Source organism: Morus notabilis, unplaced genomic scaffold (genome assembly GCF_000414095.1).
Source record: "Morus notabilis unplaced genomic scaffold, ASM41409v2 Scaffold2937, whole genome shotgun sequence".
Taxonomy (NCBI): Eukaryota; Viridiplantae; Streptophyta; class Magnoliopsida; order Rosales; family Moraceae; genus Morus; species Morus notabilis.
In genome coordinates, this window is record NW_010356576.1 from 1 (window position 1) to 20,457 (window position 20,457).

At 33.0% G+C, this 20,457-nt stretch overlaps 1 protein-coding gene and 1 long non-coding RNA gene across 2 annotated transcripts; both read left to right on the forward strand.

Annotated features, from left to right (window-relative positions):
* Positions 1-5,234: 5,234 nt before the first annotated feature.
* Positions 5,235-8,809, forward strand: LOC21385997 (type I inositol polyphosphate 5-phosphatase 4). Its single transcript, XM_024164217.1, has 11 exons — positions 5,235-5,421; positions 5,522-5,609; positions 6,108-6,176; positions 6,352-6,439; positions 6,519-6,623; positions 6,730-7,354; positions 7,485-7,681; positions 7,851-7,959; positions 8,069-8,217; positions 8,346-8,650; positions 8,759-8,809. Exons 1-10 carry the CDS (start codon positions 5,392-5,394, stop codon positions 8,569-8,571), a joined length of 1,686 nt encoding a protein of 561 aa, XP_024019985.1. The 5' UTR covers positions 5,235-5,391; the 3' UTR covers positions 8,572-8,650; positions 8,759-8,809.
* On the forward strand, positions 8,805-9,793 carry LOC112091216. The gene is made up of 4 exons (XR_002902039.1): positions 8,805-8,840; positions 9,203-9,272; positions 9,374-9,486; positions 9,693-9,793. It is a non-coding gene; the product is annotated as an uncharacterized LOC112091216 (long non-coding RNA).
* Positions 9,794-20,457: the final 10,664 nt, after the last annotated feature.

A 20,457-nucleotide genomic window follows, 5' to 3' on the forward strand; every position in this document is an offset into this window, starting at 1 on the left:
TGAAAAATAAAAAAACGGAATCAATTTTAAACACGACCTTAGACTCATGTATTTTAAAAAAATATTTGTCTTTTTTTCTTAAATTTTTTTAAAAAAGACAACAAAATAAAACATGGCCGAAAAAAGCCCAAATTTTTTAGAGGGTTTTATAAAGCTGAAAAGCAAAAGAAACAGAAAGAAAATCAAGTTCCTTCCAAGATGGGGAGAAGACACTTTACCCAAAGTACAACAAATCAAAGATCATCCTTTGACTGCCTCGTTTGCCTATCTATCTCTCATTTTCTCATTTTAATTTGAATTAGGACAAGTCTTGGAAAACCCTAGTCCTTGGCACCAGTGTTAAAGTTTCCTCACAAAAAAAATACCCTTTTCTTATCACTGTTAATTGGTACTATTGCTTTCCTACTGCTAGTTTTTACCTTAATTCTTTAAAATGTGATTAGTGTTAGATGGCATAAATTCACCTTCTTAGCAATAAAATGATATATTGAATTGATTGAAATTTTATTCGAATTATATGATAACGTATCAAAATATATTGTACATGTAATACTATTTTGGACCATTTTAATCATAAATAAATTTTGATTGAAATCTGATGATTCAAACCTATGTCATATTGATTTGCATGGTATTTGCTTTTTGTATCCTACCGAAAAAAAAAAGTCTAAAATGTTTTGATCCAATTTGAACTTTTTTTTTTCTCTAATACTTGGCAGATACAGCATCAAGACAAGCTTTAAATCTTGTTTATGTGGAGAATGGGAATTGGTTTAATTCAAGCACAATCTTTCGATTACAAAAAAAAAAAAACAAGCATAATATTTCTTAAGATATAAGGCTTCAAAGTTGCAGCAAAAAACCAAAAAATATTTGTACTTAAAAAATGGACATTAAACAAATCTGATGTTGTAATAATCCAATGTCCCACACGTCCTATAGGTTGTGGCTAGATGTACGGTACAGCTCATGTAAAAAAAAAAAAAAAAAAAAAAAAAAAAAGATTTGAAAAAAAAAAAAAAAGGAGATTTGAGAAAATCATAAAATTCATGATACCATAATTGAATCAAGTCTATGGTGTCGCCTTAGATCCCATTTGCATGATAAATGACCACCACAAACCGCCATTCTCACCATTAAAGAAAACCAAATTCTGTCATCTGGATAGATATGCACTTGCTCTAGTTTGCACACTTGTCACTTTAAATAGTCTCTGCACAACCACTTCTCTTTCTCTTTCAAGTCTTTTGAACCATTTATAGGACAATTTTCTCCATGGAAATCCGAGCTTGTAAAATCATTATCATTTTTTTTTAAGCCAAGCATTGCAAAATAATTATCCCACAAACACAAGTGTCATGATTGTTTGCTGGCTAAGAAAAGCTTGAAAAGATAGTAACTGCCAAACAATTTTCCTCTGTCTGATTATTTTTGGTCTCTTGTAACATTATGTTAATCGGCCAGATACTTGATTAAAACTATGGTCGGTTAATGTGTAATTCAAGATGATTCTCAATAAATTTAGAGACGTTTAGTTGGAAGATTCAAAATGATTTAAATTATGATATTTAAATTATAATTCATGATTTATTATAATATTTTTTCTCATAAAAATATACGTAAATTAAAAATAATTCTAATCACATGATTCTAATTGATAAACCAAACATCTCCTAAATATGAGAAACAAACATGGGCGTGTTGTGTTGGGTTTCATACAAAATTAGCTCCTTGCCAACAACCATTCTTGTACTCAATCATATAGATAAAAAAAAAAATCCCTAAATTCATGAAAAAAAAATGTCTATTTTCCTTCATTTAAGTCATGGAGAGATTAAAAGTAATTTTCATCATAATGTCCTTTTATCCAAACGAGTACAATAAAATTTAGAATTATACTAAATGGCTACATCATAGAATATTTTAGCCGTTAAATTACATGATTTACTCTTCTTTTTTTTTTTTTGTTAATCGGGAAATGAATTATATACCCTTTTTTAATTGAAATTCAACTCCCTTTAAAGCCAACATAACTCCACAGAAATCCAAAAAAAACAAAAAAAATGAAATACATTAATATGCTCATGGAAATTAGAACTAACCATTTTGTCCCCCTCTTTCCATGATCACGGCGTGACACGTGTCAAGGGGTGCCACGTGGACAAAAGACTACAAGAAGAGAGAGCTTTTCGGTTGGAGGGCTATGCCTTAGATAAAGTCTTTGAACACAACATTCGTTGGGAACTAGGAAATGCCTATAGTGGTAGTGGAAGCTTCACTAGGGTAATGTGGGTTTGAGCGTGGTTAGGGGATTCCAATTTGGATGTCACGAAGACGAGCTCTAGGAATTGTTGTTTTGCAACAAAATTCAGAAAAAGTTTAAACTCAAGTTACAATTTTATTCAAGTTCATATTCTTTTAAATTTCAATTTTATTTAACTTTACTCAACTTTATTCAAGTTACAACTTCAACTCAAGTTATAACTCAAATTCAACTCAAAAACTACACTCAAATTACACTACAAAAGAACATGCCATACTTGGAGCGTTTTGCCGTCTCGGTCTTGTTAATTAAATCCATTATAAACTGAATGTGATTATTAAATTAATACGTTATTTGATTGCAAAGAGAGCCTTGAAATATGAAGCTGAGCTAAGGGAATCATACAGAGTCTCCCGCATGTGGCATGTGCATTAATTAAAGAAAAAGATTAGTCAATTAAGAAAACGTTTGATTGCAAAGAGAGCCTTGAAATATGAAGCTGAGTTAAGGGAATCATACAGAGTCTCCCACATGTGGCATGTGCATTAATTAAAGAAAAAGATTAGTCAATTAAGAAAACTAGCCTTGAGAGCTTAATCCAATAACTTACTTTGTTCCGCCTAAGTATTAAACTAAGACAAATATTGTATAGTCTACTCGAAACCCCATGAGATTGCGTGGGTTGTGGTCTTGTGTGGGCAAATGACTTAGGGTTTATGGCCTAACAAGATCCTACCTTAGCGTACAACAAGGTTTTTTTTTTTTTTTTTGTGGGGAAGGCACTTATCAAACACAAATTTTCACATTAACCCATGAATAAATTTGAGCTTTGTAAGCAAATGAAATTGCTCAAAACAAAAACCCCCCCAAAGTTGGGGCATGTGCCTGGGTACTCTTGGACACGAGTCTTGATCCAGTCAAAAGAGGCTCGAATTGGAATAGCAGAGTGACATAACCGCTCTGCTTAAAAGCAACAAATGAAGGTTTTGAGGAGGTGAAAAATGCTGTTCCAAAGTTGGACCACAAACACATTATAGTGATTACACCAATTCTCAAACCCCAATACTTGATTCATGCAATAGAGAAACACCCCTTTTCATAATACCCAAAAAAAAAAAAAAAAAAAAAAAAACCCACTGTGAAATCTCACATACCCTCCTAAGGAAACAATCTCAGCTCATATAAAAAACCTACTCCAAACATTCCTCCCAACTATGGATGCACGTCTCTCTCTATCTCTCTACAAACACGTCTTCAAATAGACCAAGTCACACACACCAATAATGATCAAAAGGAGAAGATTTTTGATGATTATATATTTTCACTTTGGAGCTTATTTCTATCTAAGTGCCTGTTTTGTAACATTAAATTCAATTAAAATTATAGAATTTTCTCTGGTGTTTCGTCTTTTTTAAGAATATTAGTGTTATTTGTTTAGCAGTCGTCAGATCTACATTAAATCTTGTTAAAAGCAAATCAGATTAAAAAGTAGTAAAATCCAACAGTTAAAAAGTAGAGAACACCGGTGTTCCTTAAAAAAGAGGAAACACCAGAAAATTATCTAAAATCACATTAAAATAATAATAACAAAAAAGGAGGAAACACCAGAGAAATTATCTAAAATCACATCAAAATAATAATAACAAAAACGAGACTTTCTCTAGTGTTTTCTATTTATCAGCCGTCGAATTTATATTAAATTTAATTAAAAATGAAATCAAATTAAAAAAATAATACAAATCCGAAACTAATAAACAAAAAACACAAAATATGTAAATATAAGTGACGTTTGTTTAAAAATTATACATGATTTAAAATCATAATTTTTAATTCTACTATAATATTTTTCTTTTATAAAAAATTAAAATTATAAAATATAATTTTAAACCCGTAAATAAAACCTCACCATAAATTCAAAACAAGGGTGAATACCATACTCCAGCAGTCCAGCGTAAAAATCTCATAATTATTGCGGCCTCATTCACTTCGCTGATTTGAGTTTAAAATTCGAGTTAAGATGTGATTTTATGTGATAGTTTTTTACTGTAACAAAAAAATTAAATGTGATTGTTTATGAAAACTTTTTACTATAAAAAAATTTAAATTCTAAACTCAAATCAGGAAAGTAAACGGGGCCTACAACTCTCCAAGCGCATTTATTCCCTTTTATCTATTTCTTAACTGCATATTTTTCCTGAAAAAATAAATAAAAAACAAAATAAATAATTTGTCTTTCTACATAGAAGTGAAGAAAGGCCAAACTGAAGGTATTGGTCAATTAGATCAAACCTAACTTTGGCTGACCGCGGGCAGCAGTTAAGAGAGAGAAACCACACGAAACAAAACATACAGTTCTAGAGAGAGAAAGAAAGAGAGAGTGAGTGAGAGAGAGAGAGAGAGAGAGTGAGTTTTAAGTGCCGGTGTGCGTTGGGGACCAATATATCCAAGTCCCGAGCTTGCTTGTGTCGACCTTGGATTTTCGGGTTAAAAAAGACTCGAGGGAGCGAAGCTCTCTCTCTCTCTCTCTCTCTCTCTCTGCACTTTATTCTCTTTCAAATTTGATAGTTTGCTCTGTGCCTAGAACGAGGTTTCCTTAGAGACAAACTCTTTCTTTCTCTTTCTCTTTCTCTTCTACATTGTCGTCTTCTACTCTCAGAATCTCTCATATCTAACTTCCACGCTTAGAGGCTGTACCTTTCTGTTCATATACGTTTGATTTTAGTCGACTGAAACTCAAGCATTAACCGGAAAAAGAAAAAAGCCCAACTGAGTATTTTTAGATTTTCACCATTGGAAGCTTGGAAACCAAAATGTTGTGAGACTGGGATTTAAGATTTGTTCTGTTTTTCAGTCAAACGAAAAGAGAGCCCCAAAAAAAAAAAAAAAAGAAAAAAAAAAGCAGAGGATTGATTTGAGTAGTTTCCCTTTTGTTAGTGTCCAAAAAATTGTTGACTAGTTTTCATTGCTTTGAGCTCAAAAAGCTTGAGCTTCCGTTCCATTATTTTTTTCCTTCTTCTTTTCCATTTTGATTCCCGAGTTCGAAGTGAAACACAGAAAGTATCGCAAGAAAAGAACTGAAATCGCATTGGCTGTTGTGAATCAAGATTGCTATATGAAGTTGTGAAACAATGAGAGATGAGAATTCCAAGAAGAGCAAGGTTTGAGAAATGCAAGCATTTCTTTTTTGTTCTTTTGTAATTGTGTTTTTGGTCATAGATTACTGAATCTTTTTTTTTTTTCTTTTTTGGATTGATGAAGCTTTCATGGCCAAAGACGCTGGTGAAAAAGTGGTTCAACATTAAGAGCAAAGCCGAGGACTTTCAGGCTGATGATGTCCTTTATGGAGGTGATTCATTTGGGTTCAAATTGGGATTTCGAAATCAATAAAATAATTAAAAAAAAAAAAGAAAATCTCAGATGTTATACCAAGAATCCCAAAGTCCCAAAGTGGCATTATATTCAAGTCTCCATTTATTCCACTTCCATTTTCAGTTCAAGATCTGCTTTTTGTTCTCTTCCTCAAATTTCTCTGTTCTTGTTTCCGAAATAATTAAAAAAAAAAAAAAAAATCTCAGATGTTATACCAAGATACCAAGAATCCCAAAGTGGCATTATATTCAAGTCTCCATTTATTCCACTTCCATTTTCAGTTCAAGATCTGCTTTTTGTTCTCTTCCTCAAATTTCTCTGTTCTTGTTTCATTGGGGAGAAGACTGGAAGTTTTTTATGATTCAATTTTTCTCTTCTTTTTTTTTTTTTTTTTTTTTTCCTGAATGCTTTAAAATTGATTCATCGACAGTGGAAAGACAACAGCTTTAGTAACTTTATACTTGTTCTTTTCCAGGTGTTGATGAAGAGTGGAGAAACGCCTATTCAGGGAGGGAGACGTGCACAATCAAGAAAAGTAAAACAGGTTTCAGCATCTGAAGACACCTATACACTATTGCTTTGGACCACGCCAATACAAAATACACAAACGCATAAAATGACAATTAACTTCTTTGACACCGCCGAATTTCTTCTAATTTTTTTTTGGGCCTTAATCTTCATTAATCACTCTGATTATATTCCTTTTCTAAATGCACCAGAAAGATTCAGCAAGAGGCACTCTGATAGAATCCGGCGAGGCAAAATCGATCTTGACTCCTCACAAGTTACAGATGTGCATAATTATAGGTAATGTTACTCACTTTTTTTTTCTCATTCATTATTTTTTGTTTATTAAACTCTTTCCAAATTTAGTTTGTTTCTTCAGAATCTTTGTAGCTACATGGAATGTCGCTGGAAAATCCCCTCCGAGTTATTTGAGTCTTGAAGATTGGCTCCACACCTCTCCTCCTGCTGACATTTACGTTCTTGGGTATGTCCCCCGATTGATCAAAATTCGTTACATTTTTGAGTTAATGCATTTTCTGATTATTATTATTATTATTATTTGTTTTTTTTTTTTTTTTTGGATTTTTCAGGTTTCAAGAAATAGTCCCTTTGAATGCCGGTAACGTTTTGGGGACAGAAGACAATGGCCCAGCGAGAAAATGGCTGGCCCTTATAAGGAGGACTTTAAACAGTCTTCCCGGGACCAGCATTGGCTACCATACCCCATCACCTGTTCCCGATCCGATAGTAGAAATCGATGCCGATTTCGAGGGCTCGACGAGGAAGAAGGCTTCCGCTTTCTTCCACAGAAGGTCTTTCCAGTCCTTGAGCCGCAGCATGAGGATGGACAATGACATGTCAGTGATGGAACCGAGGCTTGATCGCCGGTTCAGTGTCTGTGATCGGGTGATCTTCGGCAACAGGCCGAGTGATTATGATCCGAATTACAGATGGGGATCCTCCGATGACGAGAATGGACCCGGGGATTCCCCGGTGGTGACCACGCATTGTTCGCCATTGTCCTACAATGGCTCCTTCTCTATGGAAGATAGAGATAGACAGGCGGGGAATTCTTCTAGGTACTGCCTTGTTGCCAGCAAGCAAATGGTTGGTATATTCCTAACGGTGTGGGTGAAGAGTGATCTGAGAGATGATGTTCGAAACTTGAAAGTGTCTTGTGTTGGCAGAGGACTAATGGGGTATCTTGGAAACAAGGTAAGAACAAGACTTCTTGTTGTTTAATCTGTTTTGGGATTGAAAATTTGATTATAAAAAAAATAAATAAATAAATAAAGGAAAAAAAAGTGGAAAATAAATGAATCTCATTGTCTCGGGTTTTTACCAGGGTTCAATTTCAGTTAGCATGTCTTTGCACCAAACAAGCTTTTGCTTCATCTGTAGTCATTTGACTTCTGGGCAGAAGGAAGGAGATGAACTGAGGAGAAACTCTGATGTCATGGAGATCCTAAGGAAGACACGGTTTCCGAGGGTTAATCATGGCATGGGAGATGAGAACTCCCCACAGACAATATTGGAACATGAGTAAGCCTCCTTCTGATGTTGACCTCATTTAACTTATTCTGTTTTTTTATTAATGTTATTATAATCATGTGTTTTTTGTTTTACCTTTGTGTTGTTCTCTCTTGGACTATTGTGGCTGGCAATTCCAGAGAACCTTATCTAATGCCATTTTCAAAAATGTGTTGTGCAGTCGAATAATTTGGCTTGGGGATTTGAATTATCGGATTGCTCTTTCTTACCGCTCTGCAAAGGCTCTTGTTGAGATGCGCAACTGGAGGGCATTGTTAGAGAATGATCAGGCACGCCATTAAACTCTTACTATCTTGTTTTTGTTTTTTTGTTTTCTTTTTTCAATAAAATTTTTACTTTATTTTATTTATTTTTTTAAAATTTGGTTTACACTTTCAGTTGAGGATAGAGCAGAGAACAGGGAGAGTTTTTGAAGGCTGGAATGAAGGGAAGATATATTTCCCGCCCACATACAAGTACTCAAATAACTCAGACAGATATGCAGGAGAGGATAGGCGGCCAAAGGAGAAGCGAAGAACTCCTGCATGGTAATTAATCTGAATTCAAAACTTAACATGACTGATGAAAATGGAAGAGTAAGCAAGTTAACATGTGCCATGATTCAAGAGTGTGTCAATAATTTGGAAAGAACTAATCCTGGTCTCTAAATATGAAGGTGTGATCGAATATTATGGTACGGAAGAGGCCTACATCAGCTGTCTTATGTCCGTGGCGAGTCTAGGTTTTCTGATCATAGACCGGTTTACAGCATTTTCTTAGCAGAGGTCGAGTCCTTAAATCGCAGCCGAATAAAAAAAAGCATGAGTTGTTCTAGTTCTAGGATTGAGGTAGAAGAGTTGTTGCCACACTCACATGGATATACCGATCTCAATTTCTTCTAAAGGGTAGATTGTTTTTCTTGTATTTCACTCCTCATACCAAGTCATTCAGCTGATGCAGAATCTAATGCTGTAAAACTAGGTACATTTTCTTTCACAGTTAGACATTTTCCTCTCTGATTCTTTCATAGCAGTTTTTTGCTCTTTTTATACTTGATGAATCAATAAAGTTTCAACGGGATATAAACAGGAATTCCACATCTGCAAAAGGATCCCTTGAATGGATTTCAAATTTTCTGGATGCGTCCTAGTTTGCCTCTCAAATCAATCAGGTACTTTTTTTTTTTTTTTTTTGTCTCTCAAATCTCTTTTTAAATTCTCTTTTTTATGATCAGGTTTATACTTTCATGAAATAGTGATGACGATATTGACTGATGAAATGTTTTTAACTGGACCAAATGTTGCTTTCAAGATTGGCTCGAATAATAACTTCTCATGGGCTAAACGCTTTATGGTCAATTCAATTGGTCTAACTGATTTCCTTTTTCCTGCACAAGGAAATGAAAATTTATACCGTGCATGTTGTAATAAAGTATCATTGTAAAACACGTCTTCTTTCATAGTAAAGTTTCATATTGAAATCTCTCTCGCTTTGTTGCTCATGGATATCAGTTATTTGGTCCCCATTTTGCAGGTGGTCACTGCTGCAAAGGAACTTTGCCTTGATGATAAAAACATTCTGTTGCCAACAATCCAAAAAGAAGGTTGGATATTCGCTTTCTTTCCTTTTCTCAGTTTGGTTACAATTTTTCTTCCCAAATCCCCTTTTGTCTAAATCTAGCCATTCCTTTTTTCATCATCTTAGCAGGTACAAATGCGATGTTTGTTCATAACTTACTGACCCCATTTTGCGGTTCACAATTCTTTTAGAAAATTTGGAAACTCGGATCACTAAAATCATGTGTTTTTAGTAACAAGGTAATGTAGACCAATTATATTGCTTTTATTATGTGCATTAATAATCAATTGGATAGTGCTAATTGATTATTAGTTTTTTTGTTTTTTTGACATGAAACCAAATAAAGAAGTACTAACTTTGCCATTGTTACTAAAGTTGTTAGTCTTTGTTACTGTTCCTACTATATTTTTTCACAAATCAAACTTATTCTTTTGTGACTTTGCAGCAAGGAATTCGACCAAGTGTCTCCGAGGCGCCAAATCAGCTGGACATCATCTAACTCATTGACAGTTCTTTTTTAATAAAGCATAAAAAATAAATAATAAAAAACAGGGAATATAATTTGTAGCTGAAGAAGATCATAAAATCAAACAACTTTTCAGTTGTATTTTCTTTTTCCTTCAAATTTTTTTGTGTTCTTGTGCTCCATGAGGATTAAAGAAGGTGGAGAGATGTGATGGGTACTCATTACCAGAGAAGAAGAAGTAGAAAAAGAGGTTGAAGTTCTGATAATCTGATTGATGTAAAAGTTTCTTTTTTCTGTTGCTGCTAATGATTTTACTGGAGAAATAAATAAATAAACAAATAAAGCTAGTTTCATTAATGTTGTGCATATGGGAAGTGGAAGCCAAACGTAGCAAAGAAAAAAAAAAGAAAAAAAGTGAGAGAGAACATATCAGCAGTTACTTTTATTATTATTATTTTTTACAGGAAAGTCAGAATTACAAGTACTCTTTTATCAATTATTCTGCTTCCGTTTTCTTTTTGTGGTGTCACTAAATTTTGATCGAGAAGAGACTTTACACAGGCTATAATGGCCCCTATTACTCTATAGGCTTTGTTCATGTAAATAGCAATGGAGGTCAAAATTTTGTTCATGATATCAGTGATTTAGGTCTCGTTCACTTTGTAAATTTAAGTTTTTAATTTGAATTGAAATGCGACATTTTTATAAAATTTTTTACTGTAGTAAAAAAAGTTAGATGTGATATTTTTTGAGAGCTTTTTATTATAGAAATTTAAAACTAAAAATTCAAATCAGTGAAATGAACGAGATCTTAGTCCACGCCATAATAATTGGTGGTCCCAAAAGATGCCCGGAAGTGGTGAACTGTGTTTTCCCGGTGAATCTCTCTTTTATTGGCAAAATTACTTTTTTACTTCCCAACAATATATGCCCATATGTCCCATGCCAAGGAAAGTTATAGCCCTGCATATATGGGGTTTTAGTTGCTTTTATTTCTCCCTTTAAATGCAACACAACCATTAATTTTCAGCATTAAGAGCTGGTCATTTTTCATTTCATTTTTTTTTTTTTTTTTTGGAAAATTCAAAAATTGACTTCTCAAAGGAATTACTCTTTCTTCTTCTTTTATTTTATTATTATTATTATTTTTGATAGAGACATTCACGGGTAAATTTTTCAGCATCAGAAACGTACCCCAAGAAGAAAGAGAGTACTGCTAATGCTATGTATAGCTGAAAAGGAAAAAAATAAAATAAAATAAAATAAACGAGTACTGCCATTTAGTAACATCAAGTTTGTACTTCTTTTACCGCGTTGAAAATCTGGAAATTGAAATTTTTTTATTACGGTAAAAACCTGAACTGAAAACTGCGCGCCACAAAACGGCGTTGTTTACTGAAAACACGTTCCCGTGTCACCGCTTTATGGTTTTCCGTGCCCACTTTCGTTTTTTCACTGCCTTTTCCACCTCCTCAGTGTCTTAGTGCTATGCACGTTCTTGCTGCACGATGTCGTTTTGCTCAAGCGGGATAAAACTGGCGAACAAATTAAAGCTTTCATGGGAGAGTGAATTACACGCGCGATAGATTTGACTGAAATGAGTTTCCGCATTCCAGGTTTAGGAACGTCCGCGCTTGGCAGTGACCGGTGGAGGGACAGTAAAAAAAAAATACCATTTATGTAAATTTGACACGTGGTGAAACACCTGGTTTCAGAAACGGGGTCCGCCAAGTTGCAGCGACGACCCCGCCAGCAAATATGAAGTTTGGTATCTACTCAATTGTTGTTATTTTTTTGTTTTATTTTATTTTTTTGAATCAGGTTATTTTTTATTTTTTGAAAAATGACTCTGTTTTTTTATAATTAATAATGACCTTGTTTTGGCTATTGACATATAAAAAAAATATAAAACTCACGTAATATATTGTTTTGTTTTGTTCTCTAGCTAGTTTAAATGTTATTTTTTGTCATCAATTTTAAATTTTAGAATTTACAAAAAGAAATTTAACCAAAATCAAAATTAGACATACCAAAATATAAAATATATTGAACTTAATATAAAGGAAAACATTATACTGAAGAGCAATATTGTTTTAAACGCAAATGTCTTGACATTGGATAAAATTTCAATATTGCATTAAAAATGCTCTTATCAGAGAGTACAAGAATTTCTTGAGTCGTTTCTTAAAATATTTATTCAAATAATAGAAATCATAAGCTCAAAAGAATTGTTTTCAAATATTTCCTGATAATTAACTTACTTCTAAACCCACTTTTTAGATCAAATTCTATTTGGATACGTAAATTTTATGTTTGTAGGGAGGAAAAAAAAAATACTAGTGGTATAAATTCACTCATAATGGCAAACAAAGTTTGGAGAACAATGTTGATGGCACGTAGCTTATCAAATAGCTTTGGGACAAGACTATAATATGCCATGTTTACGTTTATATATATGCACACACACAAACGCGTTTAGCTTAAAAACTGTATTTTCTGGTTTTTTAAACTTTCATTCATTTTGTTATATATTAAAAAAAAAAAAAAAAAGAGTTTTTCTTCTTAATTGTATAAGTATATTTTGTCACTTGGAGTTTGTCCAACATTATTGGACTGCAATTTTATTCGCTGGATCTTATAAGCTGTAAGCATTAAGTTGCATTAAAAAAAGCAAAAGAAAGGGGAAAGAAAAGTAAGTACAATAGAGTAAGGAAATAAGCTATTCGCAGAAATGATAGTCTATTGAAAATGGTAGATAGATTTAGCTTATGGTTTCAGCTTTTTAATGAAAATAAAGCAGTAAAAATTCTCAGAAACAGTCATATTTAATTTTTTTATTATAATAAAAATTTATTACATAAAATCACATTTTAATTCGAATTAAAAATTTAAATTAACAACTAAACGGCCCTAAGAAACGACATGTTTGGAAGCTTACAGATTTTATTAGGAGAAGAATCCCATAAAGGCTGCCTTGGACCCAGCCAGACGTAACATTTGGCAAACGCTTTTTTTCTGTAAAGAAGTCCTAGCAATTCCCAAAAATCTTTACAGGCATAAAACTCATTCTTTATTTATTTTTTTAATGCTTTACAATCTTTTTTATCTCTTAAATATTTTGTTCATTATTATTGTCATTTTTAAATTATCTTTTATAGCTAAGAAGTGAATTATTCACTCTTGGCACTGTATTTGCCACCGACCAGCTTGATGGATCTCTTACCCACCATTTTGTTTTGGGGTTACATACACCCTCCTTCTTTAATGTCATTGATTTTATTATTATTACTTTTTGGAGGCTGGGGAGATTATGATATTTTTGGATTGAAGTGTCGTATGGCAGCCAATTATCACAATAAGACGTAGGATATGTTAATCAATCTTCTGATTTTATTTACATATCAACGAACGAATGTTTCAATCATGTGGAGAGATAAAATCCTCCCAAAGATTGGATTATAATGGTTTTATATTATATATATATATATATACATATATTCCCTAGTCGGATTATCCCAACATATAGGACCCAAAGTAGTGGTTATCCTATAGGTGGTTGGTATATTGTTTCTTTCCAAGGGAACATCGATTTCTTAAAATGACCACCATGATAAATTTCTTGTACTTATTTGTTTTGGACACATTCCTTATTAATATAAGGAGGGTATGGCTGTAAATGTGTGTGCAGATCTAGCTTTTGCCTTGCACATGAATATGAATATCATTAAAAGAAAGAAGAAGGCCTAATAGGTAACATAAAAGTACAAAAATTCAATTGTTTAACTCAATTATGAGGATCGCAAAGCAGGGTATGAAAATTACTCCAAGTGTGGCTCCATTTAAACCGTCATATTCATATCAAATTTTATCAATTTTTTATCGTTTTTGTTTGACGTGTTTTTGACCAGATCTAAACATTCAATGCTGGTAAGGAAGCTCCATTTTTTTTTTCTCCCTCGCTTGTTAGATCATAAAAAATTTGGATTTTCTCCATCCCAAGTGGGCATCAAATGCTTATATTCAAAAAAAAAAAAAAAAAAAAACCAACTATTTTAATCATTATCAATATATATGACACTTACTTGGCCAACCAGACGGCTAAAAATAAATTCAAGTTTGGCACTTAGCTTTTTCGATTTTGTTAGAAGCATTAGTACTGCCGATAAAGAAGGGAGGCAAAAAATCTAAGTGGGGATGGGGGGGTCGGCACCTTGGTTTCTGTTTTACGATACAAACAATATGCCTTTAGAGGGAGATGAAAAAACAACCAATTCAGACAGATCTTATAACGATAAAAAAAAAAAAAGGAAAAAGGGAAGGCAAGGGCTCTTCTTCCCACAACAGCCATACTCTTTTGGTTCTAATTATTTAATTTTTTATATTTATTTCCTCATCAAGAGATCAAAGGGGGAAGAAAAAAAAAAAAGTAATAAATCCCCACCAAGAAAAATAAACGGCCATACCGTTTGACCTTTGTCTTTTCCCATTGGTTTGCCGATAAAACCATCAAGGGACAAGGAAAGATTTTACAGCTTATAAAGGAAAAAGCTTACCATTGACCCCAAGTTGGAGCCGGGCAGGCCTATATTGATGTAACAGAAGCTTTTCTCTCAGTTGAAGAAATACTATTTTTGTGCAATATAGGTGGAATATACTTCTCATTTAATATATGCTATCTTATATATATATATATATATATATATATATCATTATCTTGATCTAATGGCTATTTTTTTAAGCACGCCTTTTACTGAAACGTCTGATATCTGCCAATTGTTTGGTCGCTCTCAATCATTCGCTTCCAATGATCATTTAATTAGACTTATAGTTACACTGGAAATTCATTAGATATTTTTTAACCTACACTCAACTGATTTTTTTTTTTTTTTTTTTTTTTTTTTTTTTAAAATTGTTTTCTTATGCAACAAGTATTTTATGTCTATCTCGATCAGGATAAAATTCTCATTGAAGAAAGCAAGTTAACAGTGTTGGTGTTAAAAATGGTTTGCTGACAAAAGTCTGCTGGTACTAAATTGTAACGGCACTGTAATTTTTGAACCATGAATTTCTTCTATGTAGTGCTGGCATTTTTTTTTCTTCTTATAGACAAGTATGAAACCAGTTACGCTTAGCTCAGATTGATTTCATAGTTAATGAACTTGGCACCCATTCAATCAGTTCGTTTGAACTAGAATTTTATTTTTTTTACAGTATTTTCTTATACAAAAATTTAAATTTGTCAAAATTCAAACCTATGAACCAAAATATCAAACAAGTTAATATTTTTATAGCAATTATTTTATTCCAAGATCATGGATGAAAAAGGAAAGACAGAGAAGGAAACTTCCCCTAACATGGATTGGACACTATTGGACCAAATGGCCAAATGACGAGTTGAGTTGTTGAAAAGGAAACACATTATTTTAGGCAGATCAAGAAAAAGCTCGTTAAGCCATCAACATGACCTCTGTAGTTAGTCACATGCGCCTGTAGAGCCAAGATGCCCACTTGGGAGACCAACACCCGAGATGTTTCTGATTCTTCTTCTGGCTACACAAAACACCCCATCATTGATTTTTTTTTTTTAAATCTTTGAAGTTTAGTATTTGTTAAAATTCAATTCAGAACCCTAGATTATCTTCTATTCATTAATGATTCATCTCATTTTTCAAGTTCTTTCACCAAAGAAAATTGATAAAACTCGATAATTGTGTGAACTTTAAAGTAGAGTCTTATTGTCCGTTCGGTTCGCTAATTCGAGTTTTTAATTTGAGTTGAAATGTGATGTTGTGTGAGAGCTTTTTACTGTAACAAAAAAGTTAAATGTGACTGTTTTTAAGAGCTTTTTACTGTAACAAAACTCGAATTCTAAACTCAAATCCACAAAAAAAAAAAATGGAATCATTACTATTATAATTTTTTTATGCTTGTTTTCGTCATGCAGATGTAGAGTACAATTGAATAGGATACGTAGATATATAATCCGATAGGCAATGACTTCAAGCAAGAGTATTGCAAGACAAGTGGCATCTAGCATCACCAAAGGACTGACAACCTCGTAAATCCACGTGTCGAATAATAGTTGGTCTGTTTTTCTTTGACACTCTTACGTCAGCCTCTACGGACGGAAACCACAGAAAACAAGTCCTCACTTGCGCATGGGGATGATCTCTGACGTGGCAGGGTTCCTTATTGCACGTGACGAGCACGTGACGCTATTGTAGACGAGTCAGAGGGAAGGAAATTATAAAACAAAACAGCACCATCGGTTTCTTTCTTCTCTCTTTCTCCTTTGGTTCGAAGGAGAACACAATTATGACCGTAATTATGTTGAAGATTGGTCGATGTCGTACGGTTTTGGGAATCTGACGCAATTTTGACTGCAAATACATCATTTATGGAATGGAATTCTCCCTCCCTAGAGAGCTGCTAGATATACGTCATCTCATCCAAGCATGAGGGAAATCAATAATACATCATTTATTATCCACTTTTTATAAAAAAATCTGTTTTTTTTTTTTTTAAATTTATATATTCTATTTAGAAGCCGTGACAAATTTGATTAATTAATTAAACACCTAACTGATATTAATTAATTCGTGATAACAATCAATCAGTAATTGATCTATTTTTCTAATTTTCGGTATTTCATATTCAATATCATATTATTATTTAAATTGAAATTCCAAGTTCATAATATAATTGTCTTTAGATGTTCATGTTCATCCCAAGCCATGCATGCACTTGGAAGTATGCGCGTGGTTCTGTTTCTTTCTTTCTGAGTACTGACTCTGAAAAATAAATTATGTGGGTGATCAGCTTCTCTCTCTTCCTCTCTTTAATTAAAAAAAGAAAAAAGAAAAAAAAAACTTTTGGTTCATAACACTTGATTGTCATGGGGCTTTAGAATATTCAGGCTTTGGTGATTCCTTTACAATCCATAGAGGACGCAGGCAGGTCATAATTGGCAAACCAGCCACACCGAATATAACATATGATGACATTTGTGCGTTTTCATCACTGTCAAAGTCATGCTATATATATATATATATATGTAGCAGCAGCATAAAGCCAAAAAACCCAGAAAGACCCACAAAATGGATTTATCCCTTTCAATAAGATTTTGGTAAAATAAAATGTGTGGTTCCACTTCCAAACTGAAGCTTTTATCAGAGCAACATCACTGCTTCCTTCTTGCTTTTTATCAGACAGGGAACAAACAATTAGTTCTTGTGATTCTAAAATTCGTGCCCTGGCAGCTTCCACCGCTCATGTGGGGTTGACATCAACATGAGCTTTGGGGATTGTTAAAAAAAAATAAAAAAAAAATAAAAATTCAATGTTCATCAAAAGCCGTTGGTTGATAGAGAGAGAAAATTTAAGAAAAAAAAAAAAAAAAAGCTGAACTCTGACACTACCCGCACGCTTGAAGAGAACTAAAATTGGGCCTTAGGCCTATGATCTAGGCCCTTTGTCTTCACAAGGCCTAGTCAAAGCTCTGCCCCCAAAACCAAAAACCCCCCTAGTGAGTTGTGAGAATCCCACGCCATCTTTTTTTTTTTTCATTATTACATAAATTAGACAAAACACATCAAACTGTTTTTCACTTCTTGGTAAAGTGAATTGCAGAAGAATGGAAAACAGGAAAAGACCCGTTTTGGACCGTCATGAGGAAACAAAATCCACAACATTTGTATCCAAGCTAAATTTTGCATTCTTAGAGATGATACACAAGAAGAGATCAAAACTTAACACCAAAATGGCAAAACGTCACTATAGGGGCTCAAGTGGAGATGATACGTTGAAAGATATTGGGATAAGTCAGTAACACAATAGTAGGGTAGGCAAGGTTGCAGAGAAGTAAAAATTGAGCATTAATCATTTATGTATGTATGCATATATAATACATGATGTCAGAGTTAGGCTGTCTTCAATTTTAGGGCATTAAAAACATGAAATACCCTTTTAAATGTTGCTTGTTGTATAAGTCGTCAGTGAGTCAGGGAGAGTCACAGTAGCAAGTTGTGGGCCTTGCTGGTGTGAAATTGTGAATATGGTTTTTGGGTTAAAACAAGGCAAATGATATATATATATATAGTTATATATATTTATATTACTGCTAGGCGTGTGTGAAAGAGAGAACTGATATCTCCACTCCACGTGCAAATTCTACTTCGTTTTCATTTGTTTTTTGAGTCAGAATTCAGAAACTCATCAGCTTAGCCCCTCGTTTTCTGCTGCGTTTTTTCCTCAAGGCATAGTGGTACTACTGCACTCCTGATCCTGAATCCTGATCAGGGTGAAAGATGCCGTCCCTACCATTTCTTCAATTTTGTAATTTGTATTATTGGATATCTAGCTATTTTGTCTTCTAACGTTTGTAGACTATTTGAGTTTGTTTGGAAGTATTGAAAGAAGAAGAAACCTACTTGAAAGGGGCTTAGAATAGGGAAAGTTAGTACACACTACACAGCTTATACTATGATGAACTAAAATTCTAGCACCTATAAATTATAGGCTCCTTTTATGGAGGGATTTTTACTCATAATGTAAGTTTTTAATCGTTTTATTGACTCAAAATCACATCAAAATAATAATAATAAATATATAAAATGGATAGTTTTCAATACAAATTTAACAGTTTAAAACAAAAATTTATCAGCAATTTATTTATTTTAAGTCTTAATGTAGAAATCTACTAAATTTTAATCATTTATACCATGTAACATCGCAATTTTACAAATAATCTTTTTTCTAGGGACTACTAGACTAGCTATTTCTGTGTGGCCATGTTTGCCAAAAGCAAATAGGGCAGGGGAAAAGAGAAAAGGAACAAGGGTTTGAACTGAAACAAGGATGTCCATATCGCATATGTCTTTGCCACTTTTCTTTATGTACCACGGGTGCTTTATTCACAAAGTCTGTGTTCCAATCTTCCCGTTTGTCCCTTCAATAACCCTGTTTATTTTACCGATTCAAATTTAGAATTCGAGTTTTAGTATAGTAAAAAATCCTAAAAAACAGTCACATATAATTTTTTTACTACAGTAAAAAAGCTCTTACATAAATTCACATCTCAACTCGAATTAAAAACGCAAATCAACGAACTAAACGAGTCCTAAACAATGATCCTTCAAATATATTATTGTTTCTTTTATGTTTTCTAGAGGTAGCTTTTTATTTCTCAAGACAGAGCGGACAAAAACTGTTCTTATTTATTACAAGATTAAGAAAGCAAGATTGGTAAAAATTGTGGATTCTAAATAAATCTCATACATTAATTAGAGAATCAAATGATTTCAATATATTGGTGTTTTGCTAAATGCTTTATATATTATACACCTATAAAAATGTGACATTAATAATAGTTTTCGATACAAATTTAACAGTTTAAAACAAAAATTTATCAGCAATTTATTTTTTTTAAGTCTTAATGTAGAAATCTACTAAATTTTAATCATTTATACCATGTAACATCGCAATTTTACAAATAATCTTTTCTCTAGGGCCTACTAGACTAGCTATATCTGCGTGGCCATGTTTGCCAAAAGCAAATAGGGCAGGGGAAAAGAGAAAAGGAACAAGGGTTTGAACTGAAACAAGGATGTCCATATCGCATATGTCTTTGCCACTTTTCTTTATGTACCACGGGTGCTTTATTCACAAAGTCTGTGTTCCAATCTTCCCGTTTGTCCCTTCAATATTTGAATCATAATAATGATTCTTTTAGCTACTTAGGTCCCATTTATTTCACCGATTCGAGTTTAAAATTCAAATTTTATTATAGTAAAAAATTCTTAGAAACAGTCACATTTAACTTTTTTGCTACAGTAAAAAATTCTCACATAAAATCACATCTCAACTCGAATTAAAAATTCAAATCAGCGAACTAAACGAATCCTTAAATGTGGTCCTTAAAATATATTACTGTTTCTGTTATGTTTTCTAGAGGTAGCTTTTTATTTCTTAAGACAGAGTGGACAAAAACGGTTCTTATTTATTATAAGATTAAGAAAGCAAGATTGGTAAAAATTGTGGATTCTAAATTAATCTCATACATTATTAATTAGAGAATCAAATGATTTCAATATATTGGTGTTTTGCTAAATGCTTTATATATTATACACCTATAAAAATGTGACATTAATATGGTTGATAAAATAACATGTAGACATTAAAATAAAAGTTGTACGGTGTAAGAAATCGAAGTCATTGTCCATTGATCAACTACTTAAAACCGTATGGTAATGAAAATTCAAAAGCATTAATAACGGATCTTATCATCTAGGACAAGGCATGAATTTCAAGTTTCGACTCATTCTATTAACAACTTAAAGAATCAACTTAATTGGTGCAAATTATATGAAACATTTGGATTTCACTCGCGCAAAATAGACCACCATAACCGCACCAAATTTTCTCAATACATAGCAAAGCCACAAATTAAATCTGACACTGCTTTGGTAAAAACGACATTAATTAAATCTGACACTGTTTTCCTAAACACGATTCATCAACTATTCCATGGATCTTAGTACTGAATTATTGGAAATAAGGTCCGTATCCTTCTCAGAAGATACACATTTCCTTTACTGAAATCTTTAAATAATCTACAAATCGACTCCCTTTTTCTCTCTCAAATAATATTCTCAACTCCTACTTGTCCAACATTACTTAGAGAATTTCTCGATCACAAGAAAACTGTGCAAATAGAAACGGCGCCACTTGTGTGTGTGTGTCTATA